Source organism: Chrysoperla carnea, chromosome 4, assembly GCF_905475395.1.
Source record: "Chrysoperla carnea chromosome 4, inChrCarn1.1, whole genome shotgun sequence".
NCBI classification, from domain to species: Eukaryota; Metazoa; Arthropoda; class Insecta; order Neuroptera; family Chrysopidae; genus Chrysoperla; species Chrysoperla carnea.
The window spans coordinates 5879613-5903567 of NC_058340.1; the positions used below are offsets into that span (position 1 = coordinate 5879613).

At 28.6% G+C, this 23955-nt stretch overlaps 1 protein-coding gene and 1 non-coding gene across 3 annotated transcripts; one reads left to right on the forward strand and one right to left on the reverse strand.

The window, feature by feature from the left end:
• Nucleotides 1-226: 226 nt before the first annotated feature.
• On the reverse strand, nt 227-21160 carry LOC123297237 (UHRF1-binding protein 1). 2 transcript variants are annotated; one of them, XM_044878820.1, is made up of 18 exons: nt 20964-21160; nt 18866-19067; nt 18603-18797; nt 18063-18288; nt 17752-17918; nt 17436-17592; nt 16365-16621; nt 16076-16292; nt 15678-15713; nt 14762-14854; nt 14179-14360; nt 13143-13944; nt 11542-11811; nt 10212-10516; nt 9652-9786; nt 2463-2732; nt 2109-2307; nt 227-1664 (listed from the first exon to the last, which is right to left on the reverse strand). In XM_044878820.1, exons 1-18 carry the CDS (start codon nt 21005-21007, stop codon nt 1366-1368), a joined length of 4056 nt encoding a protein of 1351 aa, XP_044734755.1. In that variant the 5' UTR covers nt 21008-21160; the 3' UTR covers nt 227-1365. The 2 variants fall into 2 exon arrangements, with proteins under 2 accessions (XP_044734755.1, XP_044734756.1); XM_044878821.1 differs by lacking the exon at nt 15678-15713.
• Nucleotides 21161-22612: 1452 nt separating this feature from the next.
• Nucleotides 22613-22686, forward strand: Trnai-aau. Its single transcript has one exon. It is a non-coding gene; the product is annotated as a tRNA-Ile (tRNA).
• Nucleotides 22687-23955: the final 1269 nt, after the last annotated feature.

A 23955-nucleotide genomic window follows, 5' to 3' on the forward strand; every position in this document is an offset into this window, starting at 1 on the left:
AAAAACAACCAAATTTCACAGCTTTTGCCAGTATCGTTAAAAATAAAAAATTAAAAAAACCAACTTTAATTTAGGATTTAAGCCCGAAATAGTGAAAAATCGAAAATAATAATTTGCTCGATTATTTTTGGGTTTTTTAATATCTGTTTCTAGGAGGTTATTAAAATTTCAAGTATAATATATGTTAGAAAGTTTTATTTAATATATTAAGAATTATTGAACATTTCATTGGAAATATATTTCAATCGCTATCCAGAAATATATTTCTATTATTGGAATGGCGATTGAAACCCCTCAATTTTAAATCGTGAGCAGAAATCAGGTCCCAGATAAAAAACAAATTAATTCAACTATTCAAATTGAATTGAATATTTGGTTGATTATTTTTTATCTTTAGCTATTTCGGGCTTATGGGCCAAAAGCCCAGCAAGTAATACATGGTGACGCAGCAAGTAATACAAGGTTTAAAAGAGTAAATAAAATATGTTTTAACAAAGCCATAGCCAACTATGCTTGCTTTTTAAAAATCACCAATTTGGGTCATAACTCTAAAACCGAACGTTTTATTTAAATTAATGATATAACTGGAGCACTACAGAAAAAAGTGCCTTTAGGATGTCAAAGTTATATTCTCTTAACTTTTCTAACAACGACGTTACTCACATAAGTTTAAAAGTAAAAAAATCGAACTTTTGCTAATAATTCAAAAAAAAAAAAATCGAGTTTTTATTAACGCCAATGAATTTGTCTCAAAAAAGGGATCGAGAGAATACTATCAATTTTCTTCTTTCTCGTATAGTTATGGAAACACCCTATTAAAACATCGAATTTGGCCCACTTTGTACATATATACGAGTGTGTACATACGAAGTTCAATAGACTTTTGAACAAATATTTCTAAGAATCTGATCACACTGAATAATTAAATTTTCTTAATAGGAAATTCGCTTGGTTTCCGGCATTACCGGAATTTTTTCTTATTTCAAATCAGACTTTGATTTACCTTATTCGATGGTGAATAAATTTTAAAACTATCAACAAATATTTAGCACAATTATTCACGTAATAACATCCACAGATTTTCATTGCTAAAAAAGTTTCGCTTCAAAATATCTTTAAAAGTAAAATTCTAATGTTGCGCGTGAACCTAAATTGACGAAGTTGATTTCTTTAAATTATATTTATTGATAACGAGATTCGTGGACATTTTTTAAAATAAATAACAAATAAAATTTTTTTATTTTTAAAATTAAAATAATTATAATTCCATTTTTAAAGTTTGCTTTTGATATTGATTTAAAATAATAAAAGTTAATTACTATGCTTCTTCCCCGTACAGCAGTTTGTACAGTCAAAGCAACACTGCTATCTTTTGTTGTTTAACTTTTCAGAATGTAATTCCACATAGCTCAATTCATGTGTTAAATCACGTATTCTATCTAATAATGATTTTTTTTCATCTAACAATTTTGCTAAATCATCTTGTGTTGCTAACAAACATGATCGTAATGCATCAGTTTCTTCTTGTGATCGACGTAATTTACGATTTTCTTCGGATACACGTTCAAAAGCTGTTAATTGTCTTCTAAGTTCGTTATTATCATTTCTTAATTGTGATGCTGTTTGTTTCATTTCTTCAAACGCTCTGTATAAATTTTCAATATCTGAAAAATGATTTTATTATTTAACTAAATTCAAATTTTAATTAAAGAGAATTGAAAAAGATATTTGTCAATATTTAGTTTACGCTTGTATGTATCATATTTCATAAAATATAGTCGAATCATAATGTTAATAAATATCGTATGCATGATTATAAGTAAACAAAAAACAATAAATAATAAATTCAAATAGTTGAGATTCGTAAAATTAAATAAAAAACATAAAACTCCAAAAAAATCCAAAAATGATTTTTCTAGCCCAAGGTACGTATTAGCGATAGCTTAAACTTTTAAGGTTGTACGAGCACCAAGGCAATTTTAAATAAAAGGCTTGATTTTTTATATATGTTGTTGACTAAGCCTAAATCAAATTAGAAAATTTTAGGGGGGAAATTGATTTATTTTCTCTGGTTATTCAAACACAATGATTTAAAAAAAATCAAATACCGTTATTATCCATTCTATTGGGCGTTGTTGCTGCGGGATCTGTTAAAGGCTTTGATGGTTCTATCACAATGACACCATCTGAATCTCTTGATAAATGCAATTCTTGAATTTTCACATTAATAGGAACTGGTCCAGGTGATGTAATATTATTAGGTGGGCGATCTTCATTTAAATTTATACTTAAGCATTGTAAATCAATCTAAAAAAAAGAGAGAACAATATAAACATTTCTTTATCATATCAAGTCCAGTTTTACATTTTAATGGGTAATATGGCCAATTTGACATCAGGGTTATTCTTTATTACGCTTTGAATAAATATCGAATATTATTTGGTTACTGATTATACAATTACCTTTACTGGAACAGGTTCTCTAATTACTTCGTCTTCTAATAAATCCACCAAACCATTTATTGTGCTCATCGACAACTCCAAATCGATGTTACTAACATGAACTTGAATAAAATCTTTGAATAATTTCGTAAACGACATTTTTTCCTTAATATCTAAATGTTCCATTTGATCTGGTCTTAATTCATGATCAAAACGTAATTTAATACACGGTGAACAACTGCTATCTATTGGCGTTTCAATCCAGGCTCGGGAACGTGATCCAAATTTACTCTAAATAAGAACAGCTTAATATAAATAAAAGTTAAACTTATTTGAATAAATTTTTATTTACAGGAAAAATTACCTTCATATAGATTTTCTTAAAACTGTACAAATTTTTTAAACTACTAAAGTTTATGAGACCGTAATTCAAATGTATTCAAAAAATGAGAAAGTAATGGAAACATTTCCAATATCAACTATAATAATTTTATTTACATTTAATTTTTAGACCAATCAATAGATTGTTTTACTTTTAAGGAGTTTCTTTTGGGAAGATATTTTCAGTTGAGTATATTTATTGATCTTTCTGAGTTTCCAAACTAAAAGAGTTGCAGCTTGTGTGCCACTGTGATGGAAAATAGGAAATGTGATAGGAATCGAAATTTTTTGTAATTAATTAATTACCAGGGCGAGACTTGTCTGACTAATAGACTAGATATATAACCGAGTCGTATTGAAGTTAAAACCATCGACTTCCGTCAGAAAATTAAAGAAGCCCGTTTATTGACTATTTTTATATAAAAAAAATGCGCTGAATAGGATGATGCGCTGAGGCAATTTTCATTGGTTTTGGTTTTTCGACTTTTAAAGAGCCAAAAAATTAAGATTTTAACAAAATACGTCTTTGAAGACTAGTTGCATTTACCTTTTTTCTTTGACCGTTTAATTGTTATAAACAAAACAAAAAAAATTTTATTTTTTTTTCTGCTCAACAAAGGGTCGTATGCATATTTTATTTTAGTCAAAATGTTGTATTTGCCAAAAAAATTTTATTTTTCACCAACCTCTCATCTCTTGGAAAATAAACGACTAATAAACAAATTGAATATCTTGGCTCAGAAAAGTCGTATCAAGATGGCACATACGGCAAATGAAAGATGTGTGACTTAATTATGCTTAGTCTAAAAACTTTATCCTTTACGAAAATTGTCGTAAGAGAGGTGTTCTCATGATCAAGACCTGAAAAATTTTTGTTTGCACAAACAAGCTTAAAAATGACAGGGATTTATTTTTTGTTATTTAAAAAAAACGGTCCCACAAAGTGCTGGTTGCGCTACCAGTACAAAATTACCATCAATACTCCCTGCAGTTGATAAAATTAACAAAATTTGAGATATTTATAGTGCAGTCTCAACAAGTCCAACAATTTGTTAAATGTGTCTGCTGTTTCCTTATAGTTTTCCACAATTTCTTTAATCTTGCTCTGGTAATTAAAAAAAATCACTACAAAGTATTTTCGATTCTTATTTTTGCGCAAGAAACAAATCCTAAAAAGTTCAGTGATATTCGCAGTTTGTTGTTTCTTGATTGGTCCATTTTATGAACAAAAAGTTTGATTTTTCAATTCTTTATATACAGAAAAAATTCTTTATAATAGTATAATATAGAAACATTTATTTTTGTAAAGAAATATGAAAGCTTTAACATCAATAAGCTGAAGAAAATGCAAAGCATCTTGTTATAAGAGCTTTTAATTGAATAAAAGAAGATAGCTTTTGATTTTTTACAAAATAGAAATATAAGAAACATAAATCCGTTGAGACCTTAATGCGACATAAGGCATAATGTAGCTTTGTATAGAAATGTTTAGTTTTCTAACGCCTAATTGTTAGAAAGTATTGAGCTGCGTTTGCTTGTTGAATATATTTACATAATTTAATAATTATTTTTTTAATAGGACAGACGAATAAGATAACAGAAAAGTCTAAATGTAAAAAATAGTTCTTTTTTGTCTTTCCTTTTAAAACAAACTTTTTCGTAAATTCAAAGTATATCTTATCCATTAATGATTTTCAAGAAAGTCAAAGAATTTTTTCAAGTTCTGGCTAGTGAACTAATTATATTTTAGACATTAAAACTAGTTTCACCAAAAATTCACGATTTCTTCGACTTTTATTTATTCGAAAAAATATTTTTCGAATTAGGAGACATATGTACACGGATTGATATGCAAATTAATAAAAAAAACCTTTATTTATACTTTTGCGTTTAATGGTCTTTTCACTCACGTTGAATGTATTTCAAATGTTAACATGCTTTTGGATCTCGAAGATCTTTGTTTTTACTATTTGTGTTGCGTTAATTAGGTTTTTAGGGATTAATTAAAATGTAAAAAGATCAAAATTTTATGTAAGATAAGATGTTTTTGAAATATAAATGCATTTTTAAGTTTATTTTCCTAATATCAAAGAAATAGTTCTTTCAATAGTTTTAAATTTTAACTTTATTCTTTTAATTTAGTTTTAACTTAATTGCTACAGTATTTTGATTGATATCTGAAGAAACATGCATTATCGAGCCGAATTGCAAGAAAATAAATGTAAACAAACAGACATTAAAGTTTGTTAGAGAATCAAAAATAATTTTTTTTATAAATTGATTGACTGAATAAAGTTTAAATACAAATTAGTGCCTTAAAAAAATGCATACTTTTCATGGGAATAGTTTTTTTTTTCACACAAGCATTAAAAGTACATTTACATAAATCCATAAATTTATTTGAAATAGAGAGTGAAAAAGTTGGAGTGTTGGTACATTCGAATGATCAATAAAGAATACTTTATTGTATAATTCTATGATTTCATCATCAAATATGCTTTCCTCTTTGCCCTTTCAGAGATAGGCTTGCTCAACGACTTTGAAAACGCTGTTTCGAGAAAAACGCGTTTAAAGTTTCAAAAAACGTTTAAACTTAGTTTAAAAGAAATTTTTAATGCGATTATCTTCGTGAATATTTCTTGGAACTTGAAATTTTCAGAGAATATACTTAAATATATGTACATTCCGGAAATGAAAAGACAAAAAAATCGATTCTTTGAAAATTCTAATTGGATATAACCTCTAAATGTAGCATGTTGTTTGTAAACAAGACTGTTATAAAAAAAGCGCCGCAAATATACGTTTTCATCTGGTAACGAGATATTGAATCTTTTTTTAAGAATGCCATTAAAAATATATAACTATTGACTTAAAAGAGTATTTTGTACCACAGCCAAGACATACTTTTCTTAGTCACATGTTTTGACTACTTTGAATTTATGTAAAGTATTCTTTAATACTCATCTAAATATGTTAGGCCAAGCTCAACCTTAGAAATTTAATAAGTAAGATTTTTATGTTAAAAGTTTTGAAAAAGGTGCATTCATTTTGAAAAAAATACTACTCTTAACGTTTGTGTGTGATGCCGGTCTCAATCATTCTTTGAAAAACATTTATGTATATATAATTGTACAAGATAAGATAAGAGATAAGATGTGATTTCTACAAACATGCACAATCTACTTAAAAACGCAAATAATTTTTATAAAAGTCTGCCAATACCTTCATTTTGCCCTGCCACAAGTGCCACATTAAACATTCAAGTCAAAAAGACTCAGGAGAAGGCATGCAAAAAATATATTTAAAAAAAATGAGATAATGTATTTTGATTACATTATCTAATTAAATGTTAAAAATAACAAAAGTGATTTTTTTCGTTACAGGAAATCAGTAATTTTTTACTTAATACCAACAAGTACAATTGACAACAATAAATTGCAACAAACTGAATTATAATAGTTATAGGTTTTTTGGGTGGAACTTATTTGCAAAAAAATTTCTCTTATTTAAAAAGTTAATTAGAAAGACCTAAACTAGAATATACCAAAATTACAGACAGACTCCAACCAGGGCTCAAAATGGATCCAACATAATCCGTATATTTCATGTGATGGGAATAAAAAAATATTCTAAAAAATTTTTTCTAATAATTTTTTCCATATCTTTAACCATCTCTGACGATAGACAAAATATTTGTCAATTTGTAGTTGGTTGAGTATAAAGTTCAGATTTCGGTTTAGTGTCCTAAAAAATATAACCCATAATCCTGTAGGACTGTGCAAAATTTCAAATCGATATTCCTATAAATAACGAAAATATGACGGTGTGTCTTCATCTTAAATGCGACACATTGTTTAAACGGAGTGGAAAACAGTCCTCAGATCATCTATCAAATTTTGGTAAGCAAATTTTCTCCCTAGGCAAGTTTTAGGATAAAATCAAAGCAAAATTCCATATTAGGAAGTGCATTTCAGTTTGGTGCAATATTATAAATTACAATTGTACAAAATATTAAAAATTTTTAATAAAATTAGGAAGTAGGTAGGTATTCATATACAAAAAAATGCAAACAATAATGCAGAATACAAAAGATTAAAAAGTAATTAAAATTTGTGTTTCAATTAGAAAAATTTTTTATACACAAACTTATTGTAATTATCGAAAAACATCACTTAAGTTAAATTGTTTCAAGTATAATTGAAATATTTATTTTATCGTATTCAAATAGGATTGCAGATTTTGTTAGACTGGTTTTCGTACTTAACATAGCTCAAAGACTTTTACTCAACTTATTTTAGGGTCGACTGGATCATAATACACTCTCTTTTGTTAATATTAAAAATAGAATATTTTTGGGTTTTTACTATAATAATAATCCCAGAATAAACTAATAAAAACTTAAAAGAACAACCTTTCTACATCAAAATAAATTATTGCTCCAAAATTTTCCAGATCCAGATATACAGGGTGGGTCATTTTAATCTATAATGGCTAATATCTCGTTTAGTAGTTAACCAGTCAAAAAATAATTAAAACAAAAGTTGCTGAGTTTGATCGGGGACATCATGTTCTGACATCAGATTTAACCTAGTCATTCGGGTTTCTATAATAGGCGATTTAGATTCTAAATTGTAATAGATAGAATAACACTTTAAATTAGAAAGTTGATCCTCATAAAAAACTAGCATTTTTCATCGAAATCATTTTTTCGAAAATCGTCAGCTTTCGGAGGAAATGTTACTTAAAAATTAATCCCTATCTCCCTTATTCCTTTATCAAATTCCGTGATACACCCCTCTTTTAAATGTTCCGCTTAGGAAAAAACACGCTAGACATTGAACGAAAAAATATCATAAATTTATTAGGTAAACATGTTAGTTTTTATAGATTTTCTCCTAATGCAGAGGACCTAATACTAATTTAAACAATTAAGTTGTTGTTTTCAGCCACGGGTACCGATAGCACGGGACCGGAATTCCGCACAAATCGATCTGGTAATGAGATATTTTCTTTGACTCAATATTTCTTTGGGGGGTTTCCACGATCAAAAATTGATCTAAATGATAGTTTTTCGTATCAAAAACCCGTCCATCTTCTAATCATCTTAAATTTTACCTAAAACTTCCCGTTTCTTTAAAAAAAATTTCTTACATTATCTATAGCTCCAACTTAAAAATTAAATTAAAATTTTTATTATTAACTAAATTAAAGTGTGTATAATGATTTCGTTAACCCACAAGAAAATCGATATATTAGCCTTGAAAATGACTAAATATATTGAAAATATTTTTATACAATATAAATATATTGAAAATATTTATTACATGAAATAAAATTTTTAGCGTTCATTAATCAAACAAGTTAAATCGTCGTGTTAACACTTTTCAGAATAGAAGATTCAAGCCAATAGTAAATTAATTGTGATTTAATTAAGTTTTTTTTAATTTTTGTGTCAAAACAATTTTGATTATACGTCGTAAAAATTAAAAACAATACACGTGCCACAAATGATATTTACAATACACGTACGATACTGGTGTTTTAAATAGGAATAACATTTCCTAAATTCAAGCATGCGTACAGAAAAAATAGTTTGTTAACACAGTTTAATAAAACATCTTGTTTTGAAATGATCACGCTGTTTTACTAACCAAAATGTTGAATATAAAAAAATGCATAAAAATTAATTAAATTCATAAGCGTATCTCATTATTATTTCATTTGAATATTATTTTTAATGGTAGGAAATATTTTCGTCAAAAAGCAACGTTAAAGACAGGTGTTGATTATGGGTTGAAAAGTGGTTTAAGCAGAAAAGTGAGGAAGCAGCCCCAATTTTAATGAAAATTTTTGTAACGTGTTTACAGGACCTCAAGGAATATTTAGCTAATTTAATCTAATCATAAGGGGGCATAGGGTCCCAGCGAGTGGCATAAGTAGTATAAATTTTTTTGATATGCTTATTTTGGTTTAAAATTGTCATCTAGGAGGTATTTTTGGTCGCTAAATAAAAATTTGAGGCTAGATTACACGAATTCTGTTACTTATTCCAAAAGTCGTGCCATTTTTGACCCGAAATTCCATTTTTTGGCACAAAAACGGAAAACTAAGTATTTGACGTTTAAACTGTTATCTAGGAGGTATTTTTGGTTGCTGATTACGAATCTGATTTACCAATTTTGGCAAATGATTTAATTTTTTGGCACAAAAACGGCAAATTAAGTATTTATTGTCGAAACTGTGCTCTAAATTGTTTTTTTGCTAACTGATTATCGGATTCGTGTTCAGCAACCAAAAATATCTAATGGATGACAATTTAAAGCCAAAATAAGCATTTCAAACAAGTTTGGAAGACATATGCCCCCTGCTGGGGGTCTTATGCCCTTTTCGGACTAGGTCAAGTTAGCTGAATGTTCCTTGGGGTCCTATTAACACGTTATAAAATGTTTCATTAAAATCGGTTCTCTTTCCCCAATTTCCGACACTTTTTTCCGGCTTATTTATTGTATTACTAGTTATTATTGTAATTTTCATTAGAGACGTGCTTATAAATCTAATATGGTTGTCCATGTTTCATAATATAATACGTCAAAATCTGCAATACTATTCAAATTTGAGTAAATAAAAATAACGAACGATTTTTTAGTCAACATATAGAGAAAGCTAGTGTTGTCCTCTCAATTAAATAAAAAATAAATAAATAGGTTATTTAAAAACATTGAAACTTTAAAAAATATTAGTTTATATATATATGTAATATTTATATATATATAGTTAGTTATATAATATATATATTTTACAAAAATAATAAAAAGTAAATAAAACATACTTGAAATTCATCCCATGGTATGGAGTTACATTCTTCACATTTCACATTTGATACTTGTAATTTAACAGATGAATTAAAACCTTCCGATTCATGAATGAATTCCACTTTCCCTAATTTAAATGTAGCCATTGAAACCTAGTAAACCAAAATACAAATTATTATTTTAAAATTTTCTTAAAATCTTACTAAATTTTTTTAATCACTTCAGGTGAAGAATTCTCACTTTACGGGGAGAAAAGTGAAGTTTGTTTTTGAAAAAATTGAAAAATGTAAAAATAAAGTTTCGACATGACCTATTTCTCCCCTTACAAATGAAATTTACAAAATTTTTAAAAACCCTGATCAAAAATACCATCCAAAATTTTCCCGAAAAAATTATCTGCAGAAAGTTTATAGATAGACATTGTGATAAGTAATGAAAAACATCAAATATTCGATAACCCTAAACAAATTCGAAGGTATCCGTATAATATTGTGAATTTATAAAAATCTGTGCCGATGGTAAACTAACTACGGTATCAGTCGCTTTTTTAACATTATTTTAATAAATACATACTTACTATATCTTTTCTTTTATAAGAACTCGCCAAGGAATGTTCACTGGGTGTAGTGACGGAATTATCTTCTTCAACTTCACAAGCAACTTCAACAGCTGTAGCTTTAATTTGTGGATTATCGTTATGAACTCGAAAAATAGCATCACTACATTCTTCGGCCATATGATTAACAACAACATAATTTTCACTATCTGAACTAATATCACTACGTACGGACATTGTATCACTTGCATCGTCAGCACCTGGTTTAAATGCTGAATCAATGGATGTCATCAAACTACTAAATCCTTTTTTCATTGATGACAAACCTAAAAGTATAATTTTTATAAAATTCAATTCTTTATTTTAAATACTAGGTGCCTCTCAACAAAACAATCTTTAAATCGCTCCTCTATACATTGCGGCTCAAATTAAGTTGATTTACCTACACTAGTATTTTTCGGAAAAGACACTAATCTTAGAGAAATTGAGTATCGATCAAAAATGCACATATTTCAGGAATTTGACCACCTTGGCATCCTGATTAAAAGTCTTAATAGACACAATGGATCAAATACATTTTAAGTAATGAACGTTGGAATGTCAATAATCTCTATGTATAGGGTGGTCCATACATTAGTTATACAGGGTGGATCATTTTAATCTACAATGGTTAATAGATCATTTTGTAATTAACCAATCAAAAAATAACTTAAAGAAAAACTGTAGAGTTTTATGGGGGGGCATCATGTTCTAACTTCAGATTGGACCTAGTTCTTCGGGTTGCTTTAATAGCCAATTTAGATTCTAAGCGGTAAGAGATAGAATAACACTTTAAATTAGAAAGTTGACCCTCATAAAAAAATAAACTGTTTTTATTTAAAATCTTTTTTCGAAAAGCGTTAGAAATATAATTAAGCCAAAAGTTGTCAAGAGCAATAGTGGACATTCGCTGACCATGACTTTGACCTACAATTATTAATAAACTTTAAGCATATTTTCTTTCGATTAAATGCAATGTCATAAATTTACCGTTTAGGATCTAAATTGGTTATTAAAGAAACCTGAAGAACTAGGTCCAATCTGATGTCAGAACATGATATCCACAATCAAACTCTGCAACTTTTGTGTAAGTTATTTCTTGATTGATTAACTACAAAACGAATATTTAGGTGTATAGATTAAAATGGCCCACCCTGTACGTATGAGTTAGCAATTAATAACATCAAGAATTCAGATTTTTATTCGTACATTGCCTTAATGTCCGATCAACCTCATCACAATTAAATAAATTAAAAGAATTTATTCTTTTTAGGCGATTTAATCATCATTAATTAAAAAAAAAAAAGTTTACCTGCATTTAAATCTTTTGATATGTTTATGTTTGGGAAAGGTTGTGTTGAAGGCACCGATTTACTCAATATTGTTCCATTGGATGATTTTGTATTGTTATTACCAGCCTGTGTAGTAATATTATCATTGGCTGGAAAGTCCATTGAAAAGGAAGACGATATTTCACTGATTGGTGTGCCTAAGGCACCACCGCCAGCTCCACTGCATAAAGAGGCTCTTTTAGTAGACGTTGCGTTGTCTAGGGGATTTGCTGATTGCCATTGAGTACAACCTAAAACAATTATGCCATACTTCATCAAAGATTATAATTTTGAGTCTCGATTACATTCTTATTTTAACTAAAATAGAAATAAAATGATAATTCTTACTCACTTTAATAAAGCTCAAATCTGGAGAAATAACAGTTGAGATTATTATAATAACGAAACAAAAATTGTAACACCTCTTTGGAGAAAAATATGCTTCATACCAAAAGAAAGGTTATTGTTTCGAGAAAAAATTGACCCATAAGGCTCATTATAAACATTTATTTCGTTATTAGATTAGTATTAACTGTTATTCCTGCTTTGAGCTTAATGAGTAAAATTTTCATTTTTTCCCATTTTTTAAAATTGGTGGCCTGCTGAGTTTTCACTCTTCAGCCATACTTTTGTTGGGACAACATAAACATTTTTGCTTTGCATATTTCTGGCTGAATACATATGCCCGGGTTAATTATTAATCGTGCTCGATATTGTGTTTTAATAACTGATAAGAAAAGTCTGGTTTCGCAAAAATATCTCTCTGATCCTTTAGTGAATCTTGCACGGCATAACAATTTAGAAGCAATAAAAATAATACCACTATATTTAAATATGAATTTCCTTAAGAATAAGATAATCTCCCGTAAAAATTGGGTAATGTCCATCTCCAGAATGCAAACTGTGGTCTTTCCAAATTTCATTAAGACTACTCCCGATCGCGATGGCTAACAACATCTACTTAAGGCTGTTCTATACACATTTTTGATAAGCGTGAAATCATTCTTTGATTGGCTTGAAACTTTATAATTTTTGTAAAAATCCTCTTAAATATGATTTAAAAAAATTTATAAAGAAAAGCGGTTTTCCAGATAAGACTGGCTAAAGTTACAATTTAATTTCAATTACTCCGATTATACCCTTTACTCTATCGATTTGAAATTTGGATATGTTATAGGTATTCATATTCTACCTATCCTAGTTACCTGGTGGTTATTTTCATTATTAACTTCAAGATACTTTTTCTTATTCCACAATATCAGGATGTAAACAATGAAAAATTGGTAAAATTAACAGGATTTTCGAAAAATACCCAGGGCAGGTAGAACATTATTACCTATTACATATCCAAATTTCAAATCGATAGAGTAAAGGGTATAATCACAGTGCTTGAAATTCAATTGTAACTATAACCATTCTTATCTGGAAATTTTTTTACGTAAATGAATATTTAAGATTTCACGCCAATAAAAAATGTGTAAAAAAAATCCTTAAATCCAAATTTTAAAAAATTTGGACAAAATCAAAAGCAAGTGTTTATATTTTAATTAATCTTTTTTTTTTTTTAATTGTAAAATATTACCTGTTAATAATTCATCTCCAATACTGGATGAATCAGGAACAACTGACTCCAAATCACCACCAGATGATTCTTTACCAGGTGTATTAGATGGCATTATTACACTAACCTCCACTTGTGGTAAAACCACTCCTAACACAATAGAACTACTTTTTGAAGCTTGTTGAATTCGATTTGTATCTAATCCTAAAAACGTGGTCAACTCTGATAATTCTTCTGCTAATCGTAGTAAAAATAAAACTTGATAATGATTAATTTGTAAACTAACTAAATTCGATACATGAGCTAAACAATGAATATCTGCAGATGTATCTTCATCCCTTCTTGGTCGACCAATATCCGGACGAATATGTGCCCAAATCATAACTGGAACGGCATCCAAGAATGGAATTGGTTTATTCGATCCCACAGCTCGTGTACCAAGAAAATCACCAAAAATAGGTTCCAAATTAACGCTCCATACATCTTTAGCCTCAGTCCAAAACATTTCTTTGGTTAAATTTTTAACAAATTCATATGATGAATTACAATTTAAATTAGTTGGAACATTGCGAACGTTGTCAGTTGCTTCGATATGTCGCAAAAATTTATCTGTTACAACATAACGATCACCCTCAACTGATGGAAATTCTGTTCCAAAGAATAATGAACCTAAATGATAAGTATCGATGCATTTTGCAAGATCTGCTCTTGACGCATGATCACTGGAACGTACATTTGTTATTAATGCTCTAGATACCAGAAATTGAAGTGATTTTGGTCTATCTCTTTGATTACTATGTTCCGTACTACATTCAAATATTATCTGAAATTAAATTAATATAATAAGTGTTATGCGAAGAAATTTATATTCGAGCATTCCATGAGAAGTTTCAAGATGAAAACATCTTGTATACTTTTTTCCAGAGCTCAATAGTAAAGGAAAGAAAATTAAAGAGGCCAGTTTATTGACTGTTTATAAGAAAATAGTTAGTAAACTAGCTAAAAAAACACTTAACTATATTTTCTGGGGTTACTTGTAATAAGGAAAGTTACTTACCCTTGGCATAATGGCTTCAATTTTAACATCTAAATATGGCAGACTAGCGTTTGTTGCTTCTGACTTGGAAGATAATATCGATTTATGAAGATTTAATACAAATGAATTGGCCCATAAACAACTATCAACATCAAAATTAACTTGTACTGGATTCATATGAACGTAAAATTTTGAAGGAGGCACTGTAATATGTTTTAAAATTATATGAATAATTATTTACAATCTAAATGGCATCAAATTAGCAACGGAGTGCTAACTAAGTAAAATGGTAAATGAAAAATGAGACTCTTTACTAGGGGCAGTTATACTGAATTGAAATGATTAATTTTAAGAATTAATATTTTGGAAATGTGGAAGATCCTTCGCAATTACTAAGACAATAACGTAACCTAATTAAAATTTCTTTAGATAAATGTCACTTTGATACATACTGGTTCGTCATCCTTGCTCTATAGAATAAGTAGACAAACATCTTGTTAAATAATCAAGAATTCGTTGTTGAAGACCTATTCTAGAACAACACCATGTTCGAGGTTTATAATAAAAACTTTTTGGGTCAAATTTATATATTTTAATAACTTACGTGGAAATGGAGTCTCGCCAGGGTAATAATAATATGTAAACTCCGCGTGTATGATTGGCATATCATCAGGTAAAGAATACCGATCTCGATCACCTATAAAATGAAAAATATATATTAAAAAAAAAAATCTTATTTAAAATCTCCGCTAATTATCTAACTAGATAAATATACCCATGCTTTATACAGTGTGTCTAATTAAGTTGGCAGCATATGGAAAACTTTTTTATTATTTCTTTTATGAAAAAAAGTTAAGTTATTTCTTTTAAGTAAAAAGTCTAAAGCAATATGAAATAATCACATATCAATTTTTTGCATTCGTATTCCGAAAAATGTAATTTTTTCCCAAAAGTACCTTTGTTTTTACAATATCGTCAATATTTATGGAAAAAAATTGATTCTAACTGAAAACTAAGTTAATACATCCAATATTATCCATCCATAATTTTCAATTAGAATCAATTTTCTCAATAAATATTGCCAGAAAGTGTAAAAATAAACGTACTTTACTCATGGGAATAATATTACATTTTTCGACAAACCTCGTATATGAATGCAAAAAATTGATATCTGATTATTTCATATTGCGTTTTAGGGCTTGCAGAACTTTTTATCAAGAATAACTTTTTTATAAATTAATAAATAATAAAAAAATTTTCCATATGGTGCCAGCTTAACTAGACACACTGTATATCGTAATTTACCAAAAGGATGCAATGCAACAGTGGTTCTTACGTTAAATTTGTTTATACTGACAGTAAATCAAATAATAAAATCTACTAAATATCTAAAACTGTTAAGATATTGTACTTCACACTTTGTAAACATAAAAATTTCACCCAATTCAAATAAAATCAAACATTGTACAAAACAAAACAATTTCGAATGATCTACTGATTTAAATATTATGAACGTCTACCTGGTGCATGTCCTTTGAATTTCCTTTTATGCTGCGCTGTTCATTGAAAGGAAATCATATTATGTATTAAGGTTATATTTTACACAAATATACATTTTTATCGTTAACAGTAACTTCAGTGGAAAATCATTAAATATTATTGAACTTAAATAATAAAATTCAAGTAGCTATATTGAAAACAGACATAATTTCTAAATGCATACATATATTTGTTTTCATTTTGGTCACTAGATGTCACTTGCTTAATTTATTATTTCGAGAAAATTATGTTTCAAGTCTTTCATTTAAATAATTAATCATAATAAATAGTCAGATCTTGCCACCTCTCCGGTTTTGGACCGGAGACTTCGTTTATTAAAACTTTTCCGGGTAATTCAGTTATGTAGCATAATACATACCAGCAATAAGTTCCTTGGGTGTTTGTTTTTTAGTCGTAGTAATTTTATACAGCGTAAAATCCTGTATTCTTATCACAACACACGATGTCATCAATTTTGCCAATTCACTAAGTACATGATTTCTTACTGGATTACCACTGGAATGACTACTTGGGGATTTCTGTTGGGTATCTTGCACATGAGTACTGTTTACATCACCATTACTGGTAAAACTGGCCTAAATTACACAAAAATAATAGAGAAATACAAATTTTTTTTTTAAATTATTATTTTTTCATCATGAAATTACTTGAGTATGTGGTTGTTGACGAGAAAGTGGAGTATGTTGAGTTCGACCAGAATCAATTAGATCCATAAATTTATTTTTGAATGCTGATAGAGCTTGTTGAGACCATTGTGTGTGTGGTGAATTTGTCTCACGATATTGTACCCAATATTTACGATCACTTGCTGCCAAATGATAAGGATAAAAATCCACTTGAAAATGTACTAAACTAATTTGTAATGCTCCACCATCTTTTAAGTTCGGATGACATGAACGCCCATCTATAAAGTATAATAATTTTTTCTCAAAAATTGACTTATTTAATATTATCCGATGGTTTTGATTAAAAATTAGAATCAATACATCCAATATTCGAAGGTATCTACAAATTTGCAACCTTCTCTTTATTTATTATACTTTTAGAGAAGATAAAAACTTAAGTTTTGAGCGTTTGCGCCCTTAGAGAAGAACAATAATGTTTACAAAAAAAATATTCAATCAAAAGTTGTTGTTCTTTTTCATAAGGAACGTTTTTTGTACTTAAATTTTTCGTCTATCTCTTACAATTTTAAATTCTGGTATTTACCGGTTGACCTGTGAATGCCGAGTCGCATACATTGGCCAAACAGGTAAAAGTTTACTTATGCGAGAACAAGAACAATTAAACTCTTTCAGATACAGAAAGAAAAAGAAATCTGCAAAAAGAGACTTAAGCGTTTGCAAACCATCCCCTGAAAACTAATCATATCCTTGTATCAGATATTGATATATTACAAATGGTTCCAAAAGGTTGCGAAATGAATGTTTTAGAGTCAATTGAAATTTTAAAAACAGATAACAGATATTCACGGACGTAGGTAGATATTTACAGAATGTTCGAAGTGCGAAATTTTAAAATATTTAAATTAATGCAGCGGATAATAAGTGATCGCAATCTCAAGGTTAATCAAAAAGCCAAAAAACCCGCAGACCCGTGCTAGCTCGACCCCATTCAAGGCATGGTCAGCCCGAGGATCAGTGTGTGATCCCACAATATTAACCACAAAGCCAAAAAAAAAAAAATAATAATAATTAAAAATATACTTCTGTAATTACCTCCTGGATCATCACACAGATGTAAATCAATACGACGTGATAAAAAATGATAAGACGTTTCAATAACATCGTGCCTTGAAAATATTTTTGATATCGCAGAAGATGGTTCACTGGCACGAGCTTGTTGCGAAATTTGGGCTTGATACTCAGGTAAAACCTAAATAAAATTAAAAAATAAAGACTATAATTTATCATTTTGATTAATTACATCGATTATATTTCATTTCAAGTTAATTTCACGGATATAATTTAATCTGAGTTGAAATCATTTATAGATGTAAATTAGGCACTAAAACAAAAATAATTTTAATATTACCTCGAGTTTTCTTGCTGCTTTTGCTTTTCTTGTAACTTCAGTTGCTTTTTGTACAAGACCAGCAAGTGAATCCAAAAATAATAATGCTGCTTTTAATTGAGAGTCTGTTAGTACCCATAATAAGTCGTCTAAAATTAAAACTAAACGAGATCCCATAACAAAACAGTCTGAAAATTAAAATAAATACAGAAAAGTTAATAATTTTTTTTTTAAAGAGTGTTTTTTACCATAGCACGGAAGCATGCGTGGCAGTTGAATTTGCTAAGAGGTAAAAATTGTGGGGAAAAAAATTTTCTTTCAAAAAAACCTACCTGATATTCTCTTTTTAATAACTATTCTACATCTAGCTTGGTTAGTTAATAAACGTAAAGGTGTTAAGTTAGGATCTTTAGTTGACTGAGCTTCAATTCGAACAGTTTGCCAAACTAATTCTTTAAATATTAGCAGCTGCCCTTTCGATGGATCTTTTAAACGTGTTAATCTTAATTCACAACGTTCAAATAATGGTGAAACTGATTCAACTGTAATTCGAGACATCTGAAATGTAAAAAAAATTGTATTTAATTTCTACAATTTAACTACTCTATAAAGGGGGGGGGTTATTTTATATATACGACTTTACGTTCATTTAAATTACCTACTCAACAAATTTTAACATTTTTGAACAATTTTTTCACAAAAATTTTCAGGGTAAGGTATGATCGAAACATTACTATACGATAAATATGGAAACTATTATAAAAAAATTATTTTTCCTTATTGTCTAATATTTTTAAATTAACATGGTAGGCTATTAACTTTTTGATCTTATATCAACATCATTTAATAGAATAAATTTTCTAATGAATTACCTGAACTGTTGCAACAAAAGCAGGGCTTTTAAATGTCACACTAACTGTATTAACAGATACCGTAATTCCATCAATAATTTTTTGAATTACACCATATTTTCCTGGATTACTCATATAAGAAGATAGTCCAGCTTGCTGTGACATTGATCTTAATTCTGTACATGTCTCAATTTCAATAAGTACTTCATCTAAGTTCTATAAAAATAATAATAAAAAATCAACTTTAATTATTGTAAATATGAAATCCTATAAAATATACGTACCAATTGTATAGGAACATTTTTTAACTTTGTCCATTGAATACGGAACGTAACCCGATTACACCAAGCATGTGTAAGTCGCAGCCAAGAAGGTAATTCTAATAATTCTGTCAGGACATTTTCATCTAATTCTAAATTTGATAATTCTCCTTCTCCTTTAAATGTACTTAAGTTTATTTTATCGGCAGATAAATTTTTGGTAAATCTGTAAAAAAATATTGCTTATGAATAGTTAATCATTTTATTGTCAAAGATGTGCGAGCACTAAGCAATTTTAAATAAAAACCTTGACTTTTTTATATGAAGTTGGACTAGGTCTAAATCAATTCTGAAAATTTTAAGACGGGGTGGTCTAAGGTTTGCCCGATTATTTAAACAAATATATGACTTGAAAAGTAGGCATATTTATTTAACATTGGTATTATGTTAAGCGGTAGATGGATGATATGTTTTCATTGATTTTTCCAAAACTATCCCATATTCCGCTTTGACTGATTTTCGGGTCCGAAAATCTAATTTATTAAATAAAAAGAGGTAGAAGAAAATTTCAAATCGAAAAATACTTCTTTTTATAAAACATAAAATCAAATTTAAAGTTTGAGAAAGGACATACGCTACTTTTAAATGCGAAAAAAGGGCCGTAAGGGGTTGAAATAGGGGATGCTACTAAAAAGTGTTATGAACCGATTTAAATGAAATTTGGTACAGAGATACTCTAGAGTCTGAGAAAGGAATTAAGTTACTTTTTAATGCGAAAAATGGATGTAAGGTATGGAAATTACGCCATTTTTAAAGCTAGAAACTTGAAACTTAGGCTTTTGATTAGATACAAATAAATACGACATTTAAAGTTTGTGAAAATATTATCCCATAAAGGGTGTAAAAAAAGTGAATGAAAGTTTTTGTGTGATGACGTCGGCAAAAAAGCTTACGGCCCAGAAAATTAAAATGTAGGAAAAATACAGTGAACTACGGAGTCATTACAAAATGTGAAACTGAAATTAACACAATAACGCGAAATAGGTGTTCACAGCCTTCAAGATATAGGTGTAAGTACTACATACTTAACAGATTTCAAAAATTATTTCACGTATACAAAGCTTCATTATCAACGAGTAACAAGGGGTGTTTTCATAAAAATTATCGTTTCGCAAGAAAATAATAAGATTGGCGAAATTGTGAACAAAAGAAAGGTAAAGGACGGCATATGAAGTGAAGGATATAACACAATAATCTTTGTATTAAAAAATTAAAGTTGCCCAGCGACGCGGGTAGTTCACAGCTAGTTAAGTTATAATATGTCAGTGCAGAACATTCTTTGCAGGGCCGTATAAGGAATCTGGCCCGTATGTAACTGAACTGATGTCGCTCCTTAACCTACTATAAACTGTTTTTAAAAAATTATACTTTTAACCCCAGGTCGCCATAAGTACGCATTTTTGTTTTGTATAGGATTACAAACCTATTAATTATTTTAAAAATATAGAAACAAATCAGAAGTAGAATTTTCGGCAATTTTTTAGTTTTCTTGATCTAACATCAAACAGAAAACATTTTGGAGTTAAGTTTCGTTTGTATCTAGGTTTATATTGAATTTGAATTTTTTAAAGCTATTGATTAAAAGGATTATGTTACGAAGGTGTGATCATTCAAAAACTATTTAAAGAAATGCAATACTTGAATCCTCTGATAGTGTTTTTGTTATTACTACTGTAGTTTTATAAATCCTTAATTTATTTGAAACTGCTAAATTTATTTTTTACTTATAAAAAATGTACTATAATTTTTATTTATAAATTAAAATCGCATTTTCATTCTCACTCAATCAAAGTAAAATAAACTGCGTATTTATTAACCAATGACAAACTGATAAGTTTATTTAAAAAAATATTTTGTTTTTGTTGCAAATAATTAGCCCGTGTCAAATTTGTATGAATTAATGTGACACTTTCTCAAATATTTTTTTTCAACGTATTTTTTATTGTTGTAAAAACTATTGACAAACACAAATAAAACAATAATTGAACGTAAATATATTGTTTAATAAATAAAAATATACATAAAAAAAATTAAAAGGAATTTCTATGTTTATTAAACATACCTGGATAAATGTTTAAGCAATTGATTTTTAATTATTGACACCATATTTAACAGTAGTAAACTGTTAAATTACTAAACACGAACAACCCTTAATTTTTTGACATTTATGTCAATTAGGGGTAATGGTTACTACTCACTATCCACATATATGTCACGTACTACTCAATTTATTTATTGTTGTGTTCTATTAATGCCTTTTCAATTCGTACTCAACATCAACTACAGTTGTCAATTTGTCAGATTTATCCTCTTTGGTCAAAAGTCAAATGAAAGAACAACACCGTATTAGATTTTATTCTTCTACTTAATTCTAAAATATATAAAATACCTGGTGCTCCCACAGAGCTGGCTTTGATAATAATTAAATGCGGCGATAAAGATAGCAAATTGTTTACGTTTTCAAATGGGACTGCCCAATTCAATCGCTTTACTTTTTTTTTTTGGTAGTAGCCTATTTATAAGTGCGCACCTACCATGTCTACTGAATTTCAGTGCTGTGTGAATAGAAGGCTTTTTTAATTTTTCCAACAACAATTTCTCGGAAATTAGACCTCAGATCGAAAATTTGATAAAGAGCTTCTTCGTTCGACTTGATTAGCTTATTTAGGAAGTACATAGGTCTGTAGTCAATATTCAATTCCTAAATAAGCTTATAAAGGCAAACGAAAAAGCTGTTTATCAAATTTTGATCTGAGGCTTAATTTCCGAGATAATTAACCAAATCAATTGATAAATTTATCCAATGACAGAGCACTAGAAATAGAAGGATGTCTTTATCGTAGCATTTAATTATTATATGATCTATCTCACTTTTATTATCTATCTAAATTATTAATCCCAACCGAGTAACCATTTTGGTAATTATTGGGTGGGGTTAAATAGCAATTTTAAAAAATGAGATAGATAATTAAATGCAACGATAAAGACAGCAATTATTGTTGTCTTTATCGTTGTGTTTGATTATCAAATTATCTACCTCACTTTTATAAATTTTTACTAAACCTCACCCAGTGCTATCTATCTGCCATTCAATAAATTATATTAATTGATTTGGTTAATTATCTCCAAAATTAGGCCTCAAATTAAAATTTGGTAAAGAGCTTTTCTTTCGTCTTTACAAGCACATTTAAGAAGTGAAGAGTTCTGCTATCAATTATAGAACACCTTATATACATAGATATGATATCCAATTAAGCACTCCAATTCGTTGGCCAGATGTTTAAAAATAAAGTAAACGTCTTCCAGTGACTTTTCGCTTCACACTTTAGGTAAATTAATTCCCCGGTTTTAGCTTTCCGTCGCGTAGATAATTATTGCATATTTATAAACAAATTATTTCTTTAGTTGACTGATTTTAGGAATTATTTAAACCCGTTAAAAAAAAATTTCATTTCGTATTCATTCCGATTCAATTTCAAGAGAATTGAATTGGACTGTGTATTTTTCACCAAGTCGATTAAAAATCTGAAAGAGAACGTGAAAAGGATTTTTGTGCTTCATAAAAACTTTTAATTCATTATTTATTTCCCAATGTTTATTGCAGATTACAACATATTAGATTTTGATTATAATTATCACTTATGAGAATTTAAAATGAAACAGGAAAACAAAATGAATAAAATTATTTTAATCATGCGAAAGTGTATCAACGGCCCATTAGCTCAGTTGGTTAGAGCGTCGTGCTAATAACGCGAAGGTCGTGAGTTCGATCCTCCCATGGGCCATTAAAATTTTTTAATTTATCCATTTAAATTTTTATTAATGTATATAAATGTAATTCCAATATAGACTATTTAACGATTATCATGTTAATAATTCAGGAGTGACGACACCTGAATTAAGAATTTTCAACATTTTGATGTTCTCTGTTCTGTTAACTTATTTGCTAAATATTTTTTTTTACTAACTCACCATCTAAAAATATAGGGAATATAGGGAAATATAGGGAATCTTATCTGTTATAATTATTTTAATATAAATATAATAAAATATTTAAGGCTGGAAGCAACTGTGTTTAACTAGAATAATAAAAAATTTACAAAATGCATTTTATTGGTCCTGGAAATTGGTACTAGACGGAAAATACGAGATATCATACGATTTGCCGCTTTGAAAAAAGATTGCAGGTTTTTAATGTACTTTTCGGATAGTGTCAATATTTTTAATCTGATTATGAGCCGAAACATTATAAAACAAAAATCCGATGATTTGCCTGAACTGTACGAGCTGTTAAAATTTTTCAGAAAAATTTGTTTTTCTCAAAATTGAACTTCTTCCAGAATTTTAACTCAATTCCATCATTTTTCGAAAAGCTATCAGAGAAAATTGAAAACATAAGGTTTTGCGGTTTTCTTGAGATTTTAAGGTTATTTTGGTTTAGGGTTCGATAGCAGGCAAGGTCGATGCAGAAATTCATAGCAATTATTTTTTTTATTTGCCTCAATCCGATTAATAGAACCAGAGATATTCAAGAAAACGTCATCGAAGAAAACAATGTAGAGATAAACTGTCTCAAAACCGCGTGCCAAATTTCTGTATTTTTTACAATGAAAGAAACCTATATAAAAAAAATTAGCCTTCTCCCAAAAATTTCTGTATTTATTATCAAAATCCGGTAGATTTACCCAACTAAATGTGCTACCCAAGAACTAAATCTAAAGTAGTTCGGCCGTCACATGACTAGTCAAGTTAGCAACTAATTTATATTTATTGAATTTAAACCTAAGTTATGAATAAAATTAATGTTATGCATAAAAATAATATTTTTATCACGTAAATGTTTTTTAATGCTCTAAAAATATCGTAAAAGATAAAATATATACGTCAATTTGACTAGTTTTTTATGTTTTCTTTTTGGAAAGCGCCGTAAGGTAATGTTTTTTTTTGCATTAACTGCTCCGCAAGAGGTCCCAAAACTGTGTTTATTGTGATCAAGGGACTTTGAACTATCATTTACCGCGAAAAATGAACATTCACCGTACTTGTTCAAACAG